The following is a 21,307-nucleotide window of genomic DNA, read 5'->3' on the forward strand; positions in this document are numbered from 1 at the left end:
TCTCCTCAAGTCACATAGTATATTAGATGCTACTTTTTAATTTGCTCTTTCATCTCTTTGAAAATATATTTTAAGCTTGTCTTACTTGAGAATCCCATTTACTTCTGTTCTTGATGCAAGTGTGTAAATAAGGAAGTGAAATAAACAACCCTTTTTGTAAATAAGGAAAAATGAAGTAACATATTCCAAAGACCTAGACCACTGTGTATCACTAAACTTAACTTCATGAGGCCAACTAGTAAACATTTTGCTTTGAGGCAGAATTGATCTCCCTTCACGAGCCACAGAGAAGGCATATCTGACCTGTTCCCATCTTGTTTTTTCATTTAAATGAAGTGCTGCCTGTCTGAAGGGAGAGGGTGGGGAGTCATTCATTAATAGCAGAACCCAGTGCTTTGCTTTCCTGTGGTCACCAAGTGGCAGTCTGGCACATAATTAGTATATGAACACTTCACCATGTAAATTCAGCTGCTAAACTGTGTACTGTCTTTTCCTTCTGATTTTTTGTAATTGTGGAATTTATATAAATTTCTAGTTTTGTAATCGTTTTTCCATAGTCTGAAGCGTAACATTTTTATTTTAATGGTTTCATTTTCTAGATGTTTGAGTAGCTTTACTCTTCGATACTGAGTGTGATAAAGCTCTTAAGGTAGTTGATGGAACCAGTGGAGAAACTGATCTTTATACTCAGACACTGACCTTTATCCTTTATAGAATTTGATTTTTTTTATTATTATTTTGTTATAGCTATGTACATTCTTAGAAAACCTTATCCCAATCAGATTTATGGGTGGTTACAAAACTCTTTAACTTTTCCTAATATCATTGTCCTGATGCTTAAATGGTAGCAAAGCAATATTTTTAGTAATTACTCAAGCTATGATTTTAGAGGAATGGATTATGCCCTAACAGAAATGAAGAAAAATAATTATTGCTTATCTCAGAAAAAGGTTGTAAAAGCTCACTATTTTTCTAGTCCTAATGTTGTTTTAAAGGGTCTTACCTGGTGCAGCACTAGTGCAAATATATGCATTTTCTGTCTGCTAGTACCTTTATTAATAACCTTCCTTTTCTAGAGAGTTGGGAGAGAGGAGCAGGAAAGGGGAGACAAATTTCTGGAGCACTTCTGTGGGTAGCAGTAAAACTCTAGGTCTGCTCAGCAGTGTCTCAGTCAACTCTATACAGTGGATTTTGGGCTATGGGGGCTTGGAATGACCTGAGGATCACTGATCTGAGGATCAGTGTCAGTTTGTAAATGTAGGTGGATGAAGAATTAGATAGTTGAGGAATTTAATCCTTCCTGTAGACTGAGATTATGTAGGGAGATGGAATTTAAACCCATATTGAAACAAAAAATATTCTTTTCTTTTTTGAGTGTTTGTGTATATGTGCAATTATAATGAAGCATAACGTTTCCGCAAGTTGAATGAAAGTGAATTTTTCTTCATGGGAGGGAAGGGTGTCAACGGAAATCCTTCTCTACGATTTTGCAGTACCAATCCATAAAGAGTGTGATTGCAACTCTTCTTCTTTTGGCTTTACGTTTTCTTCTGTTCATCTAGGGATGCTCTTTCAGGAAATGTCACTGAATATTGCATTTTGTTTGCCTCGAAGGAGTGGTAGGAAGATGCATGGGGAGGTGGGGAAAAATGTTAGGAAAATTAATTAAGATCAGAAAGGGGTGGATGGAAGGGGTTTGAGTAGGTAAGTAAAACGTCTTTCATATTGTGCCATGAATTTTTTCAGTAGTTGGAGATTCCTTTGCACCCAGACTAAAAAGTTGCAAGGCTGTAGATTTGTTTTGCCAGGCTTTAGGAGCAGATTTCCAGTGTAAATGAAGTGTTGGAAAATGGGGCTGATTTTGAATTTTGAGGGTATTCGTTATTTCTGTCCAGTGCCTTTCTTTGTAGAAAAAAATTATCAATCTCTTTTATTTTTGAATAGCACAGATGCACTGAATTTACATTTTTATTGTTGTGTGTGCCTTTGTAGGACCGTGTGTATGTGCAACAAAACAACGTGGAGAATGTCTACAATTTGGGCTTGATTATTTTTCGAGATCAAGTAGTTCGCTATGGCTGCATTAGGGATCACCTGCGGCAAACTCTGCTGGATATGATTGCAAGAGAAAGGAAAGGAGAAGTTGTAGACAGGTAAGATGTTTGTAAGTGACTGTCTTTAGTTATAAATAATCAGTGACTTAAGAACGTACACAAACAATTCATTACTTAAGGCTGCACAACTCAGATTTCTCCAAAATATGAAATATTTCTCATACATTAAGTTTTAGCATAGTGGTAAATGGGGAAGCTTGCTAATATATATTTTTTTAATATTTATCATATGGGGTTTTTTATTAAAACTTTTGTTAAATGTCTCCATTACCACAGTGTACCAGAGCATTTGGTTATAAAGCAAAGTTCTGACAATTCTCTGCCTCTTGCTATTGTGTGTTTTCTGTGTATTGAGAAGTTGTTTAATTTTTTTGTACCTATTTATTTATTTATTTATTTATTACATTTCCTCTTCATTCCAATTCCTTTTCCTTTTGATCCATTTGTTTCTTGGTAGTTGAGTTGCATCTCTAAGCTTTTAAATCTATTTCACAGCTTCTCTGGCCAGTTTAGCTATGTGGAGTTTTGTGCCTCACACTGCAGATACTGCAGCTGAAGGCACTTCAAATTCACAAGTTTTCTTGTGCTTCTCCAGTTTCAGAACAGCTGTTGGGTGTGGGGATATGTAAAATCCTTGCTACTTTGGCTGCAGTTCTATGACTGAGATTGCCCAACATGCAATTTATGAAGAGGAGAACACTCCCTGGCTACAGCTGTGCATTGTCCCCTACTGCCAGAAAGTGGAATTTTTTTTTTTCTGGATGCAGTTCTTTTGTTTTCATAAACTTGCTGATACATTTTTATTTTGGTGTAGTTTATTTTGGGTTTGGTGGGGGGAGGTTGTTTTTGTTTTTTTTTTTAAAGAGCCACCCAACAAAAAATACTTAACCTTTGCACAGCAAATTCCACGTGCACAATTATTTTGAATTGCTCAGTTCTGACCTACATGTGCAGCTTTCTTTGAAGTAGTATTTTGGTTTATTTTCTTGTATGTTACAATATATTCTTCACAGTCTTACAAGCTAGTAGACCTACTGCATTTAAAGTATTTAATAAACATTATCAGCTCTTTAGTTTTGAACAAAGCCAAATAATCTTGCTGGTATAATGTTCTTGGAAATGTGTGATGTATCAAACAGATTTAGAATGGACTTTCTGTTACTATATTTTATTTAATATCATGTTACAAGTTGTTATTCTGCTGTGTACTCTGTCTTACAAGCATGTAGATTTCTCAAGTTGTTAACAACTTACTTTTTGGCAGAGGCGCAATAAGAAATGCTTGCCAGATGTTAATGATTCTAGGTCTTGAAGGAAGGTCAGTCTATGAAGAAGACTTTGAGGCTCCATTTTTGGAGATGTCTGCAGAATTTTTTCAGGTATGCCAGTGTTCTATTACAATGTTTGGAATGTTGTTGTAACTCCCTGGAATTGTGAGAGTTGGGGGTACTTTAGATACTTGTTGCTTGTTTGATGAGTATCTCCATATCCATTAAGTGGAATGAGAAAAATGAGGGCTAACTTTGTGGGGCAAAATTAACACAGATTTTACAGAATTATCATAATTTGAATGTAATTTTGAGCTGTGGGTGCCAATAACATGTAAAGTAATCATTGTGCTAAATCTTGTGCCTGCTGCTTTAGGCTATTTCACGCAACTGAGTCTACCCCTGCATTGCCCCCACAGTCTTTTTGAAATACCAGTAGCATGAAAGGTTCAAACTTTTTCAGGCTGGGAAACCTGTCAAACTACCTTGGAGGAAGCTTTTTCTTCATAGTATCTACGTTTGTGAGCTATTTTTTGTAATAAAATGAACTGAGTCAAGGAATTAAGCATAACCACATGGCTCTCCAGTTGTAGATTAGCCACCAAATAACATATTTTAAATATTCCCTGTGGATTTTTTGTGAGATACTTTGAGGAGGAAAGCCAGTTGTATGCTTTTTGAGTGTAATCGTGTTCATCTTGCTGGAAATTGTTAGAAATTTTAAGAGCATGTTAAAAGAAATCTGGATAAGGTCATTTGTCAGTCTCCCAATTCTTATGCAGGATCAACTGACTGACTGTTGTACGCTCTGCTCTCCAAACTTTTTTGAAAAGCTGAAGCATATGTTGTACAACCATTTAGATTTCATTGTGTACTGGTTTTCTCTGGTGGCTACATAAATTTAAGAAAAATAATTACTTTCAATTAAGTTCCATTTCTTAGCTCTGCCTTAAAAATAAAAAAATAAAACATCTTTTCACCAAAAGACTATGCTGACCAATATGGATAAAACCAGTTTGACATGAAATAATGTGCTCAGCCTTGTCACTAATGAGAATGATGACAACTGACATAAACTGGTACTTGAAAGGAATTTTTGCCTCTTCTCTCTCCCCATCATTCTGTTTTCTTTGGACCTGTGGCTAAAACTCTGGTTGGTAACTGAAAACTAGGCTGGCTTAGTATGAAAAATATAGACCTTGTTAATATTGCATGTACCCCCTTATGTAACACATTTAGCATAATAGAACCTTCATTTTGTGTTAAGTGTGTATGTAAATCTTGGGTGTATAATGTGTTGGACATGCTGTGTTTGATTTGAACTTGCTTATAAATGCTGATCTGACATAACTAGTATATTTTCTTTTTCCCCTTTAAAAAAAAAAGTCTAAAAGTATTAATTTCTGTTAATCACAGATGGAAAGTCAAAAATTTTTAGCTGAAAACAGTGCTTCTGTATATATAAAGAAAGTAGAAGCTAGAATTAATGAAGAAATAGAACGGGTGATGCATTGTCTGGATAAATCAACAGAAGAACCTATTGTCAAAGTTGTTGAGAGGGAGCTTATTTCCAAGCACATGAAAACTATAGTGGAAATGGAGAACTCTGGGCTAGTTCATATGCTGAAAAATGGGAAGACAGAAGGTAAGACTGGGTCACATGGGACACAGAAATGTTGATGATACTGCTTATTGTTTTTAAACAGGGAATAAGTCAAGCTTAACGATTGTGTTCCTGTGTCATTGTGAAAACACTTTGGTGGCTCTGTTCTGCAAACACCTGAGAATGTTACTTCAGCCTTTTACAGGGCTCTTAAAACAGATCCTATATGCTTAACTTGGTTCTATTTAGTACCAACCACAGGTACTTTTTTTTAGGTTAAACCAAGTATCTCATAAAAAAAGTACAAATCTGTTGCAGTGGTCTTTGTTACCAGTTTTCCATGAGCCATTTTATTACTTCCATTCCTCTAGTATATAGCTGTCAAAATACATGCATTTTTTTTATGCACACAGGCAGTTATACTAAAAAGTACTTGTGTAAAAGACAAGCAGAAGCATTGCAGGACCAATTCTTGTGAAGAGAACATTGTTGCAGGAAGGAGTTGGCTGTTTTTTAAAGGATAAGAAGCAGCTTATTGAACTGGTTGAAAAAAAAGGGCTTGGCTTGATTTGGTTTTCCTTGATAGAGGTTAATGTGGGACAGAGTGACTGAATGAAAGTTACTATGGAAAGAAATAGAACATAAGTTTCTAAAGCAGCATAATGAAGAGAAGGATTGTAGTATCTATATTTAGAAACTGGTGCTCACACTAAAACCATGAGAAGGGGGAACAGACTTGCTGCTTAGATTAATGGCCTTTGTTCATTAAAGCAGCTTCACAATTACTAGGTGATAGAGCAACAGAGTGAGCACATTTCCTCTCTGTGAGAAAAGACACTGCACTGAAAAGGAAAGTGATGATACTATACTTAACATTTTTTCTCTTTAATATCCAGTTTAGATAGCCTTCAGGCTGAGGGTGCAAGGATATTGAAGGGTGTTCATAACGATTTAGTTTAACTTTTATAGGCCTTGGTTTGATAGAGTTAAATAGTAGAGTGGAAATACTTGCTGCATTATGGTAAGATTTTGCATAAATGTGCAAGGAGGGATTGCTCTTTTGGAAAGCCACTTGTCATTATTTTAGGCGAATCTCTTATTGTTGTCTTTTGCTCTGAGATGAATGAGTTACAGGCATGTAACACACAGGGGTGTCCTGCATAATCTCTCATTCTTGATTCCAGACCTTGCTTGCATGTACAAGTTGTTCAGCCGTGTGCCAAATGGTCTGAAGACGATGTGTGAGTGCATGAGCTCATACCTGAGAGAGCAAGGCAAAGCACTAGTTTCTGAAGAGGGAGAAGGAAAGAATCCAGTTGACTATATTCAGGTAGTTAAATACTTTAACTTTCTTTTCTTTCACCTTTCCCCCATTCCTCACAGTAGCAGTTCACCACAAACACGATTTCTAAGGTAAACCTTAATATCAATTCAAAAGGCATTGTTATTAATAAGCTAAACTTAAACTTTTTTTAAATGTACGTTCTCTGAATTTTCAGACATGTTTAGAAGTCTGGCTGAAGTTGCTTAGAAAGTGCATGCTCAGTTTTTGTGCTTTTGGTAGCCTTATATTAAACAACATATTCAGGCTAATTATCTAACTGTTGAGACCTTCTTGGATTACCCTAAATGATATGTCTCCAGAGTGAGTTGTATGTCTGCTGGCAAGTAGCTTTATAGTGTCCATTTTGATTAATTTTATGTAACACTAGCTATCAGTGTTTGTTGAGACAAAAATCACACGGCAATATTTCATGGCAAGATTAGCTGTGATTGAGAGGTGAATGTGTTTATCAATTGTAACAAATTACTTGCTTCCTTCTCAGTCTCCCTGAGAAACAGAACACTTCTGCATGTTAAAAGATGTGAGTGTTCTTTCTTGTTCTCCATCTCTCACTAAGTGATGTGTACCATTCATTTATCAAGATCACAGAATATGCTACAGGAGTATTTGTCATCTTTTCCATTGTTTCTGGGAAGATGGTTTTAAATTTGCACACAAAATCTTGAGAGTTCATTGAACTTCAAGGATGTGTTTCTGTAGGTGGAAGATGTCTTATATTTAATCTGAACATGTGTATTCATTAAACCTTAAGTTTGAGGTTTTTTCAAAATGTCTGGTTGAAGTCCTTGTGTCTGTTCTTTATGAGAAACATTCAATGTACATTCTGTTAATCTCTGCTGTTTTGTTTGAAAACAATAACTGTGCTAGAATTGGTTACTATTTGAAGAAGCCATTTGAGTATAAAAACATTTTTGATTGGATTAATAATTTTCTGGCAATGCTGAAGCAAACTTCTTACCAGGTTTGAACAGGAATCACCTCTTCGAGGACTGTTAAAAAAGCAGAGAGAATGCCCTTTGAAATTTATTTGGATAAATGATTAAGGGCTGTTATGTTTGTGGTGGTATGATTTAAAAAAAAGGAGAGGGGGGGTCAAATGATGTGGAAAATAAGTACTTTGAAGTAGTTTTCACTCCTGATGGGCCTAAAGAGGTATCATAAAAAATTTAACAGAGAAAGATTTATAAACTTAATTATAAAGATGGTATCAAGGTTTCCTGCTACAAAGGAAACAGCATAATGAAGCTGAGGAAGACTTGCAGCTGTGTCCCACGTGCTTTGGCAGAGCTCAGCACTTGGTACGTACCCCAGCCATCTCACGAAGGTGTCCTAGGGAAGGGCTTGATATTCGATTGCTGATAAAGCCCCAAACAGGTTTATCACTTCCACTGAAGTGATGGAAGAAGAGAGGAATGCCTTGGAATTGGGAGACCACCTTGTACTTCTCATCTCAGCCATGTTCATCTGAATCTTTCGAAGACATTAGCAACAAGAAGACAGAGCATGGAAGCTCCATTATACCATCAAGAAAAACACATTCTCCATAGCTCAGCACTGCTTCTGCAACATGACATCACTAAACCCTGAGCAGAATTGGCGAGATGGTTGCAAAAGCATTGCCAGAGGATTAGGTTTAAACTTCGTATGATAGTTTGAAGGGATGTTGAAATGCTGTTTTAATTTAAGGTACTAACAGTTTCTCCTGTTTGACACCAGGTTGTTCAGATGGTGTACTCCTGGAGAGGAGACATAAGCTAACCTTGGTAAACAGAGAGATAGTGGGATTTACTTTGAATTTAAAATTTCTAATATACATTATTTAGCCTCTCTAAAGACCATTCCTTTAAGTGAGATGGTGAGTTCCTAAGAAACGTTACTACTTCTTTGAGTAATTCTTGAATGGCTTCTTTAAGTAACCGCATATGAATAATTTCTAAAGAAACTGAAAAACTTTAATGTCATTTAACCTGGACAGTTTTTGTGGGCAACTGTTATTCGTGACAAATCTAAATCTCAAGTGAAATTTTCTCTCCCTGCCAAATGCTGTCTTAGTTATGCCTAGACCCTGTGTGTGTCATATATACTTAGCCAGATGCTCAGGTGATTATAAGATGCTTTCCCCTTCTACACTGTTGCTTTAACTCTGGGTGAAGATGGTGCAAATTCTAAAAGTGATGTTAAGAGTCCAATGGTTTAGCTCAGTTGTTCAGTTTGAGCCTGTGAACTTCACACTGTGATAACTGGAGAGCTATAGCTTATATCTACCTTTCATATGCTCACAGTGACTCTTAAAGGTCAGCAAGAAACACGCAACTAAATAATGCAGAACATGTTCCTGGATTAAATTAGAGGGGGCAAGATTAGGCCTGTTATTGCAGTGTGTTTTCTCCTCAAACTTGTTCAGGAGCTCTAGGGATGCAGTTGATGGGTGCTTAGCCTCAGCTTTCACATATCCTGTATTTATTATGGTAGTGACTTTGTCAACGTTGCTTGAAATAGACAGGGCTTAACAAGTGCAGCAAATACCTCCCTTAAGTTTTAGATTTAAAAATGCAGTACATCAACCTGTTTAACAAGGGTGTTTAAAAACCTTTCTTACTTTGAGAAGTGTATTATAGCAAACTGCACCAGTATTTGATATCAATACTTCAGCAAATTTATCTGAAAATTGCCTCTCTGAGATTTTTATGGCAGCAACAGAAATTTAAAAATGAAAATGAAGTTTCAGATACTTTCTAATGATACTGAACGTTGCAGAATCTCTGACTGTAGATCTGGTCTTCTGTATCTGTTGTTACTGTTTTCCAGCTTACAACTTCCTATCAGTGAAAATGTTTTTTCTTTTTTCTTTTAAGGGTTTGCTGGACTTGAAGAGTAGGTTTGATCGCTTTCTTCAAGAATCTTTCAATAACGATCGACTCTTCAAACAGACTATTGCGGGTGACTTTGAGTACTTCCTCAACCTCAACTCCAGGTCTCCAGAGTACCTCTCATTATTTATTGATGATAAGCTGAAAAAAGGAGTCAAGGGAGTAAGTATAAATGAACTTGTAATACCATGCCCTTTGCTGTGCAAGCTTGGATGGAATTAAACTAAGCTGCATTTCTGTGAATTACTTTTATATTAAGAGGAATGGCAATACTAGCTCAAAAAAAAGTATATGTAAAACGTCTGAGCTCATAACACTTTAGATCTAAACAGAAAAATCAGACACGAGGAGATTTGTGTGGCTTGTCACCTACCTCTGAAGCAGCATACGTGAATTACTTCTGGCAGATACTCCCTCAAAAAACAATTAGGTTGTAGTAGATTCTGCAACTTCCTTCTTTTGAAACCTTAAATATCACTTCCTTAAATATATTGATATTTTGGCAGCTATTCTCAATATCTAGTAATTTCTTTTGCAAATTAACTTACTTGGTATGGGGAAACGGTTTATCTTTGCTTCTTTTTACGATTTTTATATATCAGAGGACTATTATCTGTCTCTTCTAGTTTAAGTACAACTGTGTCCTTCAGACTTAGCTTCTTTCATGAGATTTTTTGAGGTACAGAACCCAGAACTGGACAGGATGGTTTCTCTGAGGCTTCAGTGGCTCTGAATAAAGCTGAATATTAGTGCATGCAATTTATGCTTTGGGAATCAAATGGTAAATTCTATTCATTTATAAAATAAGTAATAATTTTATTTGTTCTGGCACTAGGTGGGCTTTACAAAACAGTTAGTAGTTAAAAGGTTTAACTTTATAGCTAAAAGGTTTCATTCCAAGCTAACCTTTCATACTCCTAATAGCGATTTCCTTTGGTGCTTTCTAAAACTTACCCAGGAACTTTTACTATGTTTATCAAGGCATTCTACCCATTTATTGTTTCCCTTTAAGTCTGTTTCTTACTTCACTTTCTTGACTTTGGGCACCGTTCTTTTGGCTGTCGATCTCATGTTGGACCAGTTTTGTTGGCTTCTGTGTAGGCTACTGTTAGACCATCTGCTGCTGTGAATTACTGTAAGTGTTTGGGTTGTGTAAGACACTTGTGCTGGAAGATTAAAACCAGCAAATTATTTGTTTTGCAGCTAACAGAGCAAGAAGTAGAAACTATATTGGATAAGGCAATGGTTTTATTCAGGTTTATGCAAGAGAAAGATGTTTTTGAACGCTATTACAAGCAGCACTTGGCAAGAAGGCTTCTCACAAACAAGAGTGTTTCAGATGACTCTGAGAAAAATATGATATCCAAATTAAAGGTAAGACAGTACCTGCATACTTTTTAGAGTTTTCTTCTCTTTCTTTTTTATTAGTCATAGATATGGTTTCTTCTGGTTTTACGTAAGAGGTTTATAGGTAACGTTAATATTGACTGCTGTTAGATACAGAGTTGATTTTTAAAGCCCCAGCAGAAAACACAAATAGCTTTTCTGATTAATTTTGTGGAAATAAAAGGAAGTAAGTAGTGGAGAACACCTATGATGAGAGTGCAATCTAGAAAACAAAATAATTTTTTCCAAAACTTGTTAAGACTTTCCAAATAAGAGGACAACTCCAGTGACTGAATTTGAAGATAAGGCTATGTTTTATGCTAGATTTTTTTCGTTATTCACAGTAGAATTTTGTTGCTGCTTACGTTGTTGTTTTTTAGTTGCCTCCATCAGCAGACTGGTGTTAATGCTCAGTTCCTCTTTGATTAAGTAGTTTGAAATAGATGGGGGGGGAAAAAAATGTTCATATCAGTCTCTGGAAACACATTTCCCTTAGTTGGTTAAACGTACTGATTAAATAGGCCAAGAGATGGAGAAGGAGGTAAAGCCTCAGGTTGAACAGTCCTTAAAGCAAGTTCTAATGCAACTTCTTCGTAAGTTGCACAATAAATGGCTAGAGAACTTCTGAACCAGAGGGATTTGATCCTAAAATGAAAAATCTCTGATCTTTATTTTGCACATTTGTATTTTATCAGTGAGCAAAGGCTGTTTGCATTGAGTTTCTCTGAATTGTCAGTATTAATTCCTTCTCGATTACCTCTCCACCACTTGTATCCTGGTGGTTTAGAGGGCACAGGGCATACATTTGCCAGATGAGCCAGTGGACCTGAACTGCCCTCTTTTCTTATGGAATTGCAGAGTGATCAGGATGCTGAAGCTGACATGCTTACCTTTGCCTTATGTATCACAGTATGTGTCAGAAATGGGCTCATGGTCCTGCATGTGCTTGTGCACGTGTGTCCATGTGCATGTCCCTGATCCTCGAAAGACCTGGTAATCTCACTGGGGGATCTGCAGCCAGCCTTTAAAACTAAACACTCCTAGAATAGCAGGAGTTTGCTTCTGATATAAATAAAGTTCATTTCCCTTTACAGTATAATGCCAAAAAAACAGGTGGAAGTGTGTATCTTAATTTGATAAACTTTTACAGATTTTTAAATATGAGATGGAAAGTGAAAATTAAATTAAAAAATACAACAATGTATAAAAGAGAAGGAAAACAGGTTTTGATCTGTGTAGTGTTAGGTTGTTATATAAGATACGAAACTTTTCTAAATGTATGTAGATCCGAGTGTAATGCAAATGGAAATCCCAGTAACCAAATGCACAGAAATACGATTTTTGATATTTATAAACTTACTCTTGCAGTTTGCATATCAGAAGCTTTGTTTTCATAGTGCTGGTACAACAAGTTAAATGTGTGCATTTTCAGACTGAATGTGGATGTCAGTTCACATCTAAACTGGAAGGAATGTTCAGGGACATGAGCATCTCAAATACGACGATGGATGAGTTCAGGCAACATCTTCAGGCGACAGGGGTAAGAGCATGGGGGTCTGTGTGCTTGTCCTTCAGTGCAAACCCTGGACTTCTGTCGAGCTTTGTGGTTTTTCATTTGTTATTCCACTGCTAGTGCCAGTTCCATTCCATAAACCCTGTTTGAGCTCCTGCTGTCCCAGGGGCTCCGGGCGGTGGGTGCAGGCTCAGCGGCTCTGCCCTGCGGCGGCCGCCAGGGGGAGCGCGGCCCCCGCCTCCGCCCAGATGTGCCCGCCCAGATGTGCCCGCCCAGATGTGCCTGCCCTGCCCAGCAGTGCCCACCCCCAGGTGCTGTGTCACCAGCAAAGCCTTCCCATTCTCACTCTGCAAAGCTGATCTCCACTGTGCCCTGTGGTTTTTTTTCCAACGGCAAGAAAAACTATCGCGTGCTGACAGTGTTCGCAAGGCACGCCGTCTGATGTTGAACTTTCCTGATGCAGTGAATGCCTTTGCTAAAAGCAAAGCTGCCTTTATTCAAATTGCAAATGTGGACTTACTTGTTCGTTCAGAAAAAAATTTCACCTTGTAATAAATTGGACCTCTGGAATATTGCATGAAGGAGAGATCACTACTACTGGGATATCAGTTCACTTGCTCTAAAACACTTTTTTATACTGATATGCAGTAGAGCTTAATAATATATAATAAACAGCCTTGTCTGCAGGTAAGTAGGTCTGTACATCAAGCATGCTTGAATCAGTTTCAGAAGTGAATGCCAGGAATATGTTTGTGCCTGTATTCTGTCCAATGTCCCTGGCTGTGCAAGGTGATAGGAAATCTTTGCCTTCTTGAAGCCCTCGGTGGAAATCTTCCTCATCAGCATACTGTGAATCATCCTGAGTGAGGGAACAGCATGTTCTCAAGTGGCTTCAGAAAAGGTTGCAGAGGATTTGGATAGTTATTAAAGTGTTTGTGGACAGGCTGTCTTACTACTGCTTTTTTTTATTTTCTTTAGAGGCTAGTCATCTTTTCCTTCTAGAATGCTTGAAACACAAATTTGAAGAAAAATTTCAATTTTTTAGGTAGCATGCCAGACTTGGACATGGGGCGGGGGTTGTGTTCAAGATTTGTGTACTCTGCATGACAGTCTTAGATTAAGTGAGTTGATAAATTATATCTCTGTCTTCTCTTTAGCTACATACAGCTAATAAGATGAATTTAAAATATTAACAGATGTCCTGCTAGGCCTTACTTGAAACTTCATCTTTTTCTTGGCAAGAGACCAGGAGTTGATGTGATGGTTGCCTTTTGGTCAGCCTAATCATGGCCTTTTAATGAAATTTCGGGAGTGCTTATTTATGGAAGAAGCATATATATTTCTTTGCATGTCAATAATATCTGAGAGGAAATACAAACAGGAAGATTGGGGGAGGGGTTATGTTACTGTTCACTTGCTGTTGACACTGTGTTTTATATGCAATATAAATAAATATAAATATGCATTCTACTCCTTTTTAAACAATTTGTGTACCTTGAATGTGCATGGTGTCTCCTAGAGGAGTCAGGCAGCTGCTTTTCTCTAAATAATCCTACCTGCAAAGTTTCCTGCTGGATCCTAATTCCTGAGGTACAGGTAATGCCAAGGTCTGTGTGGATGGTTGGTTTGCTATCAGTAAGTGGAAAGCTCAGCATTAGGGAAGGTCCAGGCTCTTAGACTATACAGTAGTAATTTCTGCAACTGTGATCCTGAAACATTTGTTGGAGTCCTGTAAGAGATTAGATCCCTTCAGGGCACTTTGCACTTGTTTGTACCGTTTTTGTACTGAAAAGACATGTTGTAAAATAAAGTGCTTCCAAAAGTTTTTCAGTGCTCTGTACAGTGTATGATGTGAGGCATTCTAAATTATTGCTGTATTCTGGTCTGGCTGAGGCCAAAAGAATTTGGGAAACAGTTGCCATCTCAGCTAAGATGCTTCGGTTCCAGATAAATATATTTTCTGTATCCTGTCTGCACTGATGGCCTTTCCCTGTGCTTTGCCTAGAGAAAAACTGTTGAGGCTCTTGTGTTTTTTTTTAATTAGGTAATTGTCAAATTAACTAGTTTTCTGTGTCTAAATGGCTGTTTGAACTTCTGTGAGCCTCATAGCATTGGTGATATGAAATTAGAAGGATGGCAGTAATGTTGGCTACAGAAGAACCCTTATCTGGATCTTTACATGCTTCTGCAGATGGTTCCTTTCAGTCCAAGGGGTTCCTGCAGGAGTAGCCTGTCACTGGTTTGTTTAGGTTTCTCAGAAGTTTCCTGGGTACAGGGTGGTTGATGCTCACAGGCATTCAGCATGCACAGTACAAAAACTCTTCCACAGTGCATGGAAATGCTGCTCTGCTGTTGGATAGTGGAATTTTCTGAGTTCAGGTTTTGACCTTCTAAAATATAATGTGCTGTGTTTCTGTGTAGTAAGTTTGTATAAGTTGGATATTGTATGCTTTGGTTTTTCTTGTCTTTAACGTGTGTTCTTTGAAGGTATTGGTCATACCTCCTAGAACTGGAAATAGGCAGTTTAAAGCTTAATAATGCTCAATTTAATTGAGATACCTACTGAGGGTTATGCCTCACTGGTATCAGCTGCTGGATCTTTATCAGCTGCTAATGCATCTACTTTATAGGTAAAATAAAGCTCTTCACTTGTGGAATGTTTGCTCACCAGTGCTGAATATTTTTAGTAATGGCTGTCTTTAGGGAAGGAGGATAGGTGGTGTGTGTAGAAGTGAGTAACTGTTTGTGTTGCAGTACAGAGGTGTGATTTAACACCAGATATTCAGTACTTACTCTCTACTTCCACAAAGTTTAGAAAGAGTTATTTTGAAACTGCCACATTTCTTGCAACCTGGCTTTATTGCATGTCATCCAAAAGCTATTCAGAGAGATTTGTTACATGTATTATGAGTTCTGTTTATGATCACAGACATTTTGTTGTCGCTTAAGAATTTATTTTGTTAAATTCTGTGTGCTTTTAGCTGCCAGAGGGGAATGATGTGGAGGATTTTTGCAGTACCATCAACTCTTATAGTGATGAATTAATTTATTTTTCTGGTTTCCTAAAAATAATGTTTCTAGATATATGACTATTTCTTTCATAGTCTATGAAAATTCTATACCAAAACAGAAAAAATGGTGTTCTAAAATGGTGTATGTTTTCTTCCAACTGTCTTTAGGTCTCATTAGGTGGTGTTGATCTTACAGTGCGTGTCCTCACAACAGGTTACTGGCCTACCCAGTCAGCCACACCAAAGTGTAACATCCCTCCAGCTCCCAGACACGCTTTTGAAATATTTAGAAGGTATGTGTTAAAACAGATTTTTAGGTAGAGATTTTAAGAAGAAACCTTCTAGATTTAACTTCACAGATATGTTGTACTGTTGACAGTTTCTTCAGTTCATGTGAAACCTGGAGAATACAACAGTCATCTTATGATGCCTGAGTTTTTGGGAGATTTTAAGTAAAATGCTAACAGGAGTTAATGTTTTGGGGAAAAAAAATTTCTTAAGGGTGTCCTTAATGGATCTGAAAAGTCTGTGTAACTTTTCAAAGTTTTCAGTACCAAATGTGAATTACGTATTGTTTTCTATTCAATTGTATTACAGATTTTATTTAGCCAAACATAGTGGGCGACAGCTGACACTCCAGCATCATATGGGTTCTGCAGATCTCAATGCCACTTTCTATGGGCCTGTCAAAAAGGTAAGGTATCAAGACTGTATAAATATTGTATCTATGTAAGCAAATGCACATTTTTAGTAACTTCAGAATTTTGTAAAATAAAAGCTTACCCATTAACAATATAAGGAAAAGATGCCTTCTGACAGCCTTATAGTCTGATTCTTCCTTTGTAGCAGTTTTGGGTTGACTTTTTCTTTTCCCCCTCTGAATATCATTTGAATGCATCACTCAGTACCATCTTTTACCTTGTAGAAAAATAGTAAATTTGATCTTGAAGGGACCTCAGTGGTTTGAGTGTTTGGAGGTTTTTGACTGTAAATGACTCCAAAGTGAAAAGAAACTGGTTTCTTTTAGAGTTATTTTTCTTAAACCAAGTTTAGCCTGCTTTTCATATGCAGGGTGCTAGCAACGTAGGCAGCGTTTTTTTGAAAAACAAGAATGTGAGCAGAGTTTATGGAAATACAATGCTTAATTTGTATGTATGCAAGAAAATAATTTTGTAGTGATTCATACCAGTTCTGAAGTGCTAAGCTGGAGGTAGCAGTGGCATGATGCTTGGCAATGTAGAAGGCAGTGCAAAACAAAAACAAAATTCTTGTAACAAAGTATTAATAACGCACATTGTGAGAATGTTAAAACTGTGTTACTGTAAGATAAATATTTTGATGATTTTAAAGATAAGAGTAAGAAAACTTGGAGGGTGGGCAAGTACTGAAACAGAGGCCGGAGAGGTGGTAGAGACTGTCCTTGGCAATGCTCAGTATGTGACTGAGGGCTCTAGATGGCCTGGCTTGGAGTGATGGCTGGACCATGGGATCTACGGAGGTGCCTCCAACCTCAATCCCCCCTGATGTTCTAAGACAGCTCCTGGAGGAACATTCTGCTTATGCCCCCAGGCATGTGCTGTTCCATTTCTTGTGTAGACTGATCTCCTGGATCAATTTTTCATCATGTAACTTCCATCCTATCAAGGTAAAATATTTTTCAGTGGAGAATAATCTAATAGTAGCTTTGGAATTTTAAAATAGGAAGATGGCTCAGAAGTTGGCGTGGGAGGTGCCCAAGTAACTGGCTCAAATACACGGAAGCACATATTGCAAGTCTCCACTTTCCAGATGACGATATTAATGCTCTTTAACAACAGAGAAAAATACACATTTGAGGTAAGTGTTGTGGTTGTCTTACCTCATTTTAAATGACTGTTTTAGGCACTTTCTTGTTCTCTTGAATGCACTGTGGAAGATCAGATGCCTCTCGTTCTATCTGAGTATGGATCTGGCCGGTAAAGGCAGGCAGCAGATCGTTAGCAGTGCACCTATTTGGGAACACAAGTTTTCAGAAGTGTTTGAGAGTTGTGAGTGTGGTTATTTTTAGGCCATCGAGCTGTGGAAAAGCTGAAGTTGGAATGCAGCAGGTGGCTCCATTTCCTCATTTTATCTTTAATTAACTGGATTTAGGGGTAAAAGGGTGGAGAAGGATTTGTATCCTGGCTTCTTGAATGCCAAAGTGCTCGAACTGGCAGGCTGGTGTGAGCTGTAGGGTGATTCAAAGAACTTTCAGCCCCTCTCTGAGCTGGTTATCCAGAAAGGACAATGAAGAAGGTCCAGATGGATTCTTAACAAGGAGACCTTAACAAGGGTGTTGCTGGGAAAGGCTGAGGTGTCAGCTAATGGAAGGTTATGAAGGTGGCTTTAGGAGCAGAGGAGGATCCTGTGCTACGAGATCTGAGCATTGTATTGCTTATGTCAATTAATGGTTTCACTTCAGACATTATCTTCCCTTTGAGAGAGCACTGGCAGCCTTGAAAAGCAGCATGGGTGCACTTTGAAACAGAGTGGATTTCCAGGTTTTCTCTTCTACTTTTGACTGTGCAATGCATAGTGATCATTTGCCTTTTGTTTGGATTTTGTTTTCAGCTTATTTGGCATACTTTTAGCCTCTTAATAAAGAAAGTTTCTTTGAAATAGTCTTAGTTGGGGTTAAGAACGGCAGGACTTGATAAGAGGCTCTTAAGAAACTACTCATAATTTTAAAAAAAGAGCATTTTAGAGCACCAAGTGATGTGTGTTGTGAAATCTACTTCAGAAGCATTACAGCTTTGAGTATTTTCTCTGCAGAATATATGAGGGACCAAAAACAAGGAGGGGGACTTAACAGTTTTTTTTTTTTTTTCCATGAAGCTGGTTTTGAAGTTGAGCTGGAGGCTGCCTTACACCATCAAATTGTAGGCTTTATGAGTAGGAGAGCCTCACCCATGTATGAATACTTGGTAGAGCAGTGAAAAATTTTTAATACATGCTCTAAGTTAGAGTTTATTTTACTAAGACCAGATGATAGAGGATTATGTCCACCTGCTTATAAGTTGTGTATGTTTTGTTTATTTCTGGTTTGGGAGTTCTTAAGCTCTTACTTTGTGTCCCACTGTAACTAAAACACTAAGGAGGCATATTTGTTTGGTTTGGTTTCTTTGGTGAAGTGTGTGGGAGTTGTCTTTAACTCCAGCCAGGAAAGCTTATGAAAACTTAAGAAGAGAATGAATTTTATCTTTGTTCATTGATAATTGAATACCATGATTAACTGCTGATTGCTGGGCTACCATTACTTCTCTGTCATGTCAAATAAGTGCTTTCACTGCAATGCAGCGTGTGATCTGACTTGTGGTGTGTGCTTGTGTGAGCCTAAAACTGTCTGATACACAAGTGCTTCTGCAGATTCACAGCTGAACAGATTAATTTGAAGTTGCCTTCACAGTTGAACACACTTGGATGGTTTATTTTGCATTCAGTGTGATTATTAATTGCAAACTTGATAAGATCTTCACAGTAATCCTAACAGCCATTAAGGCATGCGATTGAGAGGAAAATGGGATAATGATGGTGCAAAAATTACGCATAAAGTCATATGGAAACTTCAAAGTTATTGCATAGGAAAATTCCTTCACAAAAAAGAGTATGAATTTATTGTATTCCTATACAGCAACATTGTATTTGTATATGCAAAACAGCTGGTGGCCCTATGGGTCTAGGTTAATGCAACTGATATGGAAAAGGAAGGATCTGCATGCAAGCCTTCAAAGGATGCTAATTATTTCGAAGAATTCAGTTTTTTCTAATCAAATCTCCTATAATACTCAGTATATTCTTCTCTTAGTTTAAGTTACAGCATGTTATTTTAAATGGCAAAATGCACATTTTTTGTAATGACATCAAAAATAAGGTTCTTTAGGTTTAACAAACAAGATATACAGATGTGGCTGTAGTAAAAGTTAAGTTGTTGAATAATTCCACAAAAATCAGAGATTAGAATTTGAAACTGGATTACGTGTTTCCTCTTTTGCTGATGTCTGCTTTGGAAGAGATACAAGTTGAAGTCTGTAAATAAAACTAAAAATACTTTTTATTCGTTCAACAAGATTGCATAATGCTTTTCCTTCTGATTTCCTTCTGCACATTTTCCTTCTAATAACCTTTTTTCTTGTGTAGAACTGGACAGAGACAGTTCCATACCGAGAGGGATTTCTTTGGTAGCCTCCAGATAGAGCTCACTTGGTAATATTTTTGGCACTGATTGTGTAATCAGTACTACTCCTGTGCACAAATCTAATGTGGCCTTTAAAAGAAGTCATTTTTGGAAATAGGGAACAAGTATACATTTTTCACTGTTACATCACATATCTGTTTAAAAATGTGTTTAGAAAAACGTTGTGCTACAGGCTGAAGGAAAGAGAGAGCACAGGAACATCTGTTATCCCCATATACATTCATAGCTACTTTTTTTTTTTTTTTAATCCAACTTCAACTTTTTGGCTCCTTTTGAGGCAGCATATTGCAGTGCAATTCTTCATGGTTCTTACTTTAATGCTGGCTTATAAATTCTGAAACCCAAATGGTTTGCATGTTCGTGGCTGAGTTGAAATGCTACAGAGTGAAGTACAACAACAGAAATACACAGTTGGTCTGTGTAAGGATGGTCAGCATCAAACCCCCTCAAAAGGTCCCTTTTGGCTCTTTAATTCACTCTCACCAAAAGGAGAGTCCTAGTCAAGGCCAGCACATCCAAATTATTTTTATTGCATATTCTCCGTGGTGGATGACAACAGAAAGGCAGCATTTTTTTTTCCTCAGTTGATTTTAAAAACAACTTGAGTACTTTCAAGAAATAACATTATTTGATTGAACTTAGTTTGCATTTTTTCTGGTCGCTGTTTAAAGAACTTTTAACAAGTTCTTTGTAGCTCTTCACAGATCTTAGCATTTGGAGCACTTAGACTTGTTACTGCTGCTTTTAACCTGAGGTCATCACTTGGGCTTGTATGCCATGAGAATTCATTAGGACAGGGTAAGAGCTTGATACTGCTCTTGGAAACAAAACTGGTGGAACTGAGATAGGAATAGCTCTTCTGGACAGCTGCCTGTCTGGGAAGTTTATTTTCTCTCTTTGGTAGTTTAGTCTTTAGCTGCTAGGAGTCCCTCAAGAGTCTGAATGGGAATGTGAAATCAGAAGTGTCTGCAGCTTCCTCAGGCTAGAAAAAGGAAGAAAGAGATAAGTGAAAATTAACTTGTACTGAATGGGAGCTCCGTGAACATGCTGGGTCTGAGGAAGGAGTAGAGAGAGTATTTCTATATTATGGTGAAAATAGACATGGTTAACTTCAATTTGTAGAGATTTTATTTTCAACAGTGTGGCTGAATGCAAAAGCATTTATGCAGCTCTTGGTCAGGAATTGTCATGAACATCATGGATATTTTCCATCACTAGTTAGTTAGTTAGAAGGTTTCACCCCCTTCAGCAAACCTTGGAAACAGTTAACAAATCCTTCCAGGCTTCTCAAAAATCACAGGGAAGTGAAACAGCTGGTTATTCATTATTCTTCTTTCAGCTCATGGTGACTCTTCATTTGACAGCATTCACTGTCTCTGCACTGACGCAGGTGGATCGTTTTGCACAGTGCACACTGAGACTTTGCTGCTGAATGAGTTCTAACCTTTCAAGCACCACAACTGTCACAGTATTATTTTGCACGCTTGAAGGTGGACATTTAAGCAATCCCTGATGTTGTTTGCAAAACATGATACTTCTGTCACAGCCACAAGCTAATCAAGGTATTTTTCTTTAGGAAATTCAACAAGAAACTGATATCCCTGAAAGAGAACTGGTTAGAGCCCTACAGTCCCTTGCATGTGGCAAACCAACACAACGTGTTCTCACAAAAGAGCCTAAATCAAAAGAAATAGAAAATGGTCATATATTTACAGTGAATGATCAGTTCACATCTAAGCTACACAGGGTCAAGATTCAGACGGGTAAGTGAGCTTCATGTTCCACTCTCTTGCAGTCCCAAAACTGCCTTAAAATTTCAAATTATCTTTTGCAGGATTGATGTCCACAGAAGTAAAAGGAAGAGAGAAACACAGGGGGGGTTATATGATGACTAGTTGCATCAAAATGAAAACTCAAATACCAAGAAAAGTGTGGAAGTCAGTTAAGCCTTTTACTTTTACAAAATTTACAAAATTTGTAACTA

General features: G+C 37.5%; 1 protein-coding gene across 1 annotated transcript in view; it reads left to right on the top strand.

The window, feature by feature from the left end:
* Positions 1–21,307, top strand: part of CUL3 (cullin 3) — a 53,979-nt gene that overhangs the window by 29,470 nt on the left and 3,202 nt on the right. Inside the window, exons 4-14 of the mRNA XM_050308054.1 lie at positions 1,993–2,153; positions 3,379–3,493; positions 4,799–5,027; positions 6,170–6,315; positions 9,186–9,362; positions 10,404–10,574; positions 12,019–12,126; positions 15,279–15,403; positions 15,708–15,804; positions 16,812–16,946; positions 20,900–21,086. Of these exons, the coding sequence (XP_050164011.1) occupies positions 1,993–2,153; positions 3,379–3,493; positions 4,799–5,027; positions 6,170–6,315; positions 9,186–9,362; positions 10,404–10,574; positions 12,019–12,126; positions 15,279–15,403; positions 15,708–15,804; positions 16,812–16,946; positions 20,900–21,086 (1,651 nt within the window). The remainder of the gene's footprint in view (positions 1–1,992; positions 2,154–3,378; positions 3,494–4,798; positions 5,028–6,169; positions 6,316–9,185; positions 9,363–10,403; positions 10,575–12,018; positions 12,127–15,278; positions 15,404–15,707; positions 15,805–16,811; positions 16,947–20,899; positions 21,087–21,307) is intronic.

The sequence above is a fragment of the Myiozetetes cayanensis genome, unplaced genomic scaffold, assembly GCF_022539395.1.
Source record: "Myiozetetes cayanensis isolate MyiCay16 unplaced genomic scaffold, myiCay2020 scf13, whole genome shotgun sequence".
Taxonomy (NCBI): Eukaryota; Metazoa; Chordata; class Aves; order Passeriformes; family Tyrannidae; genus Myiozetetes; species Myiozetetes cayanensis.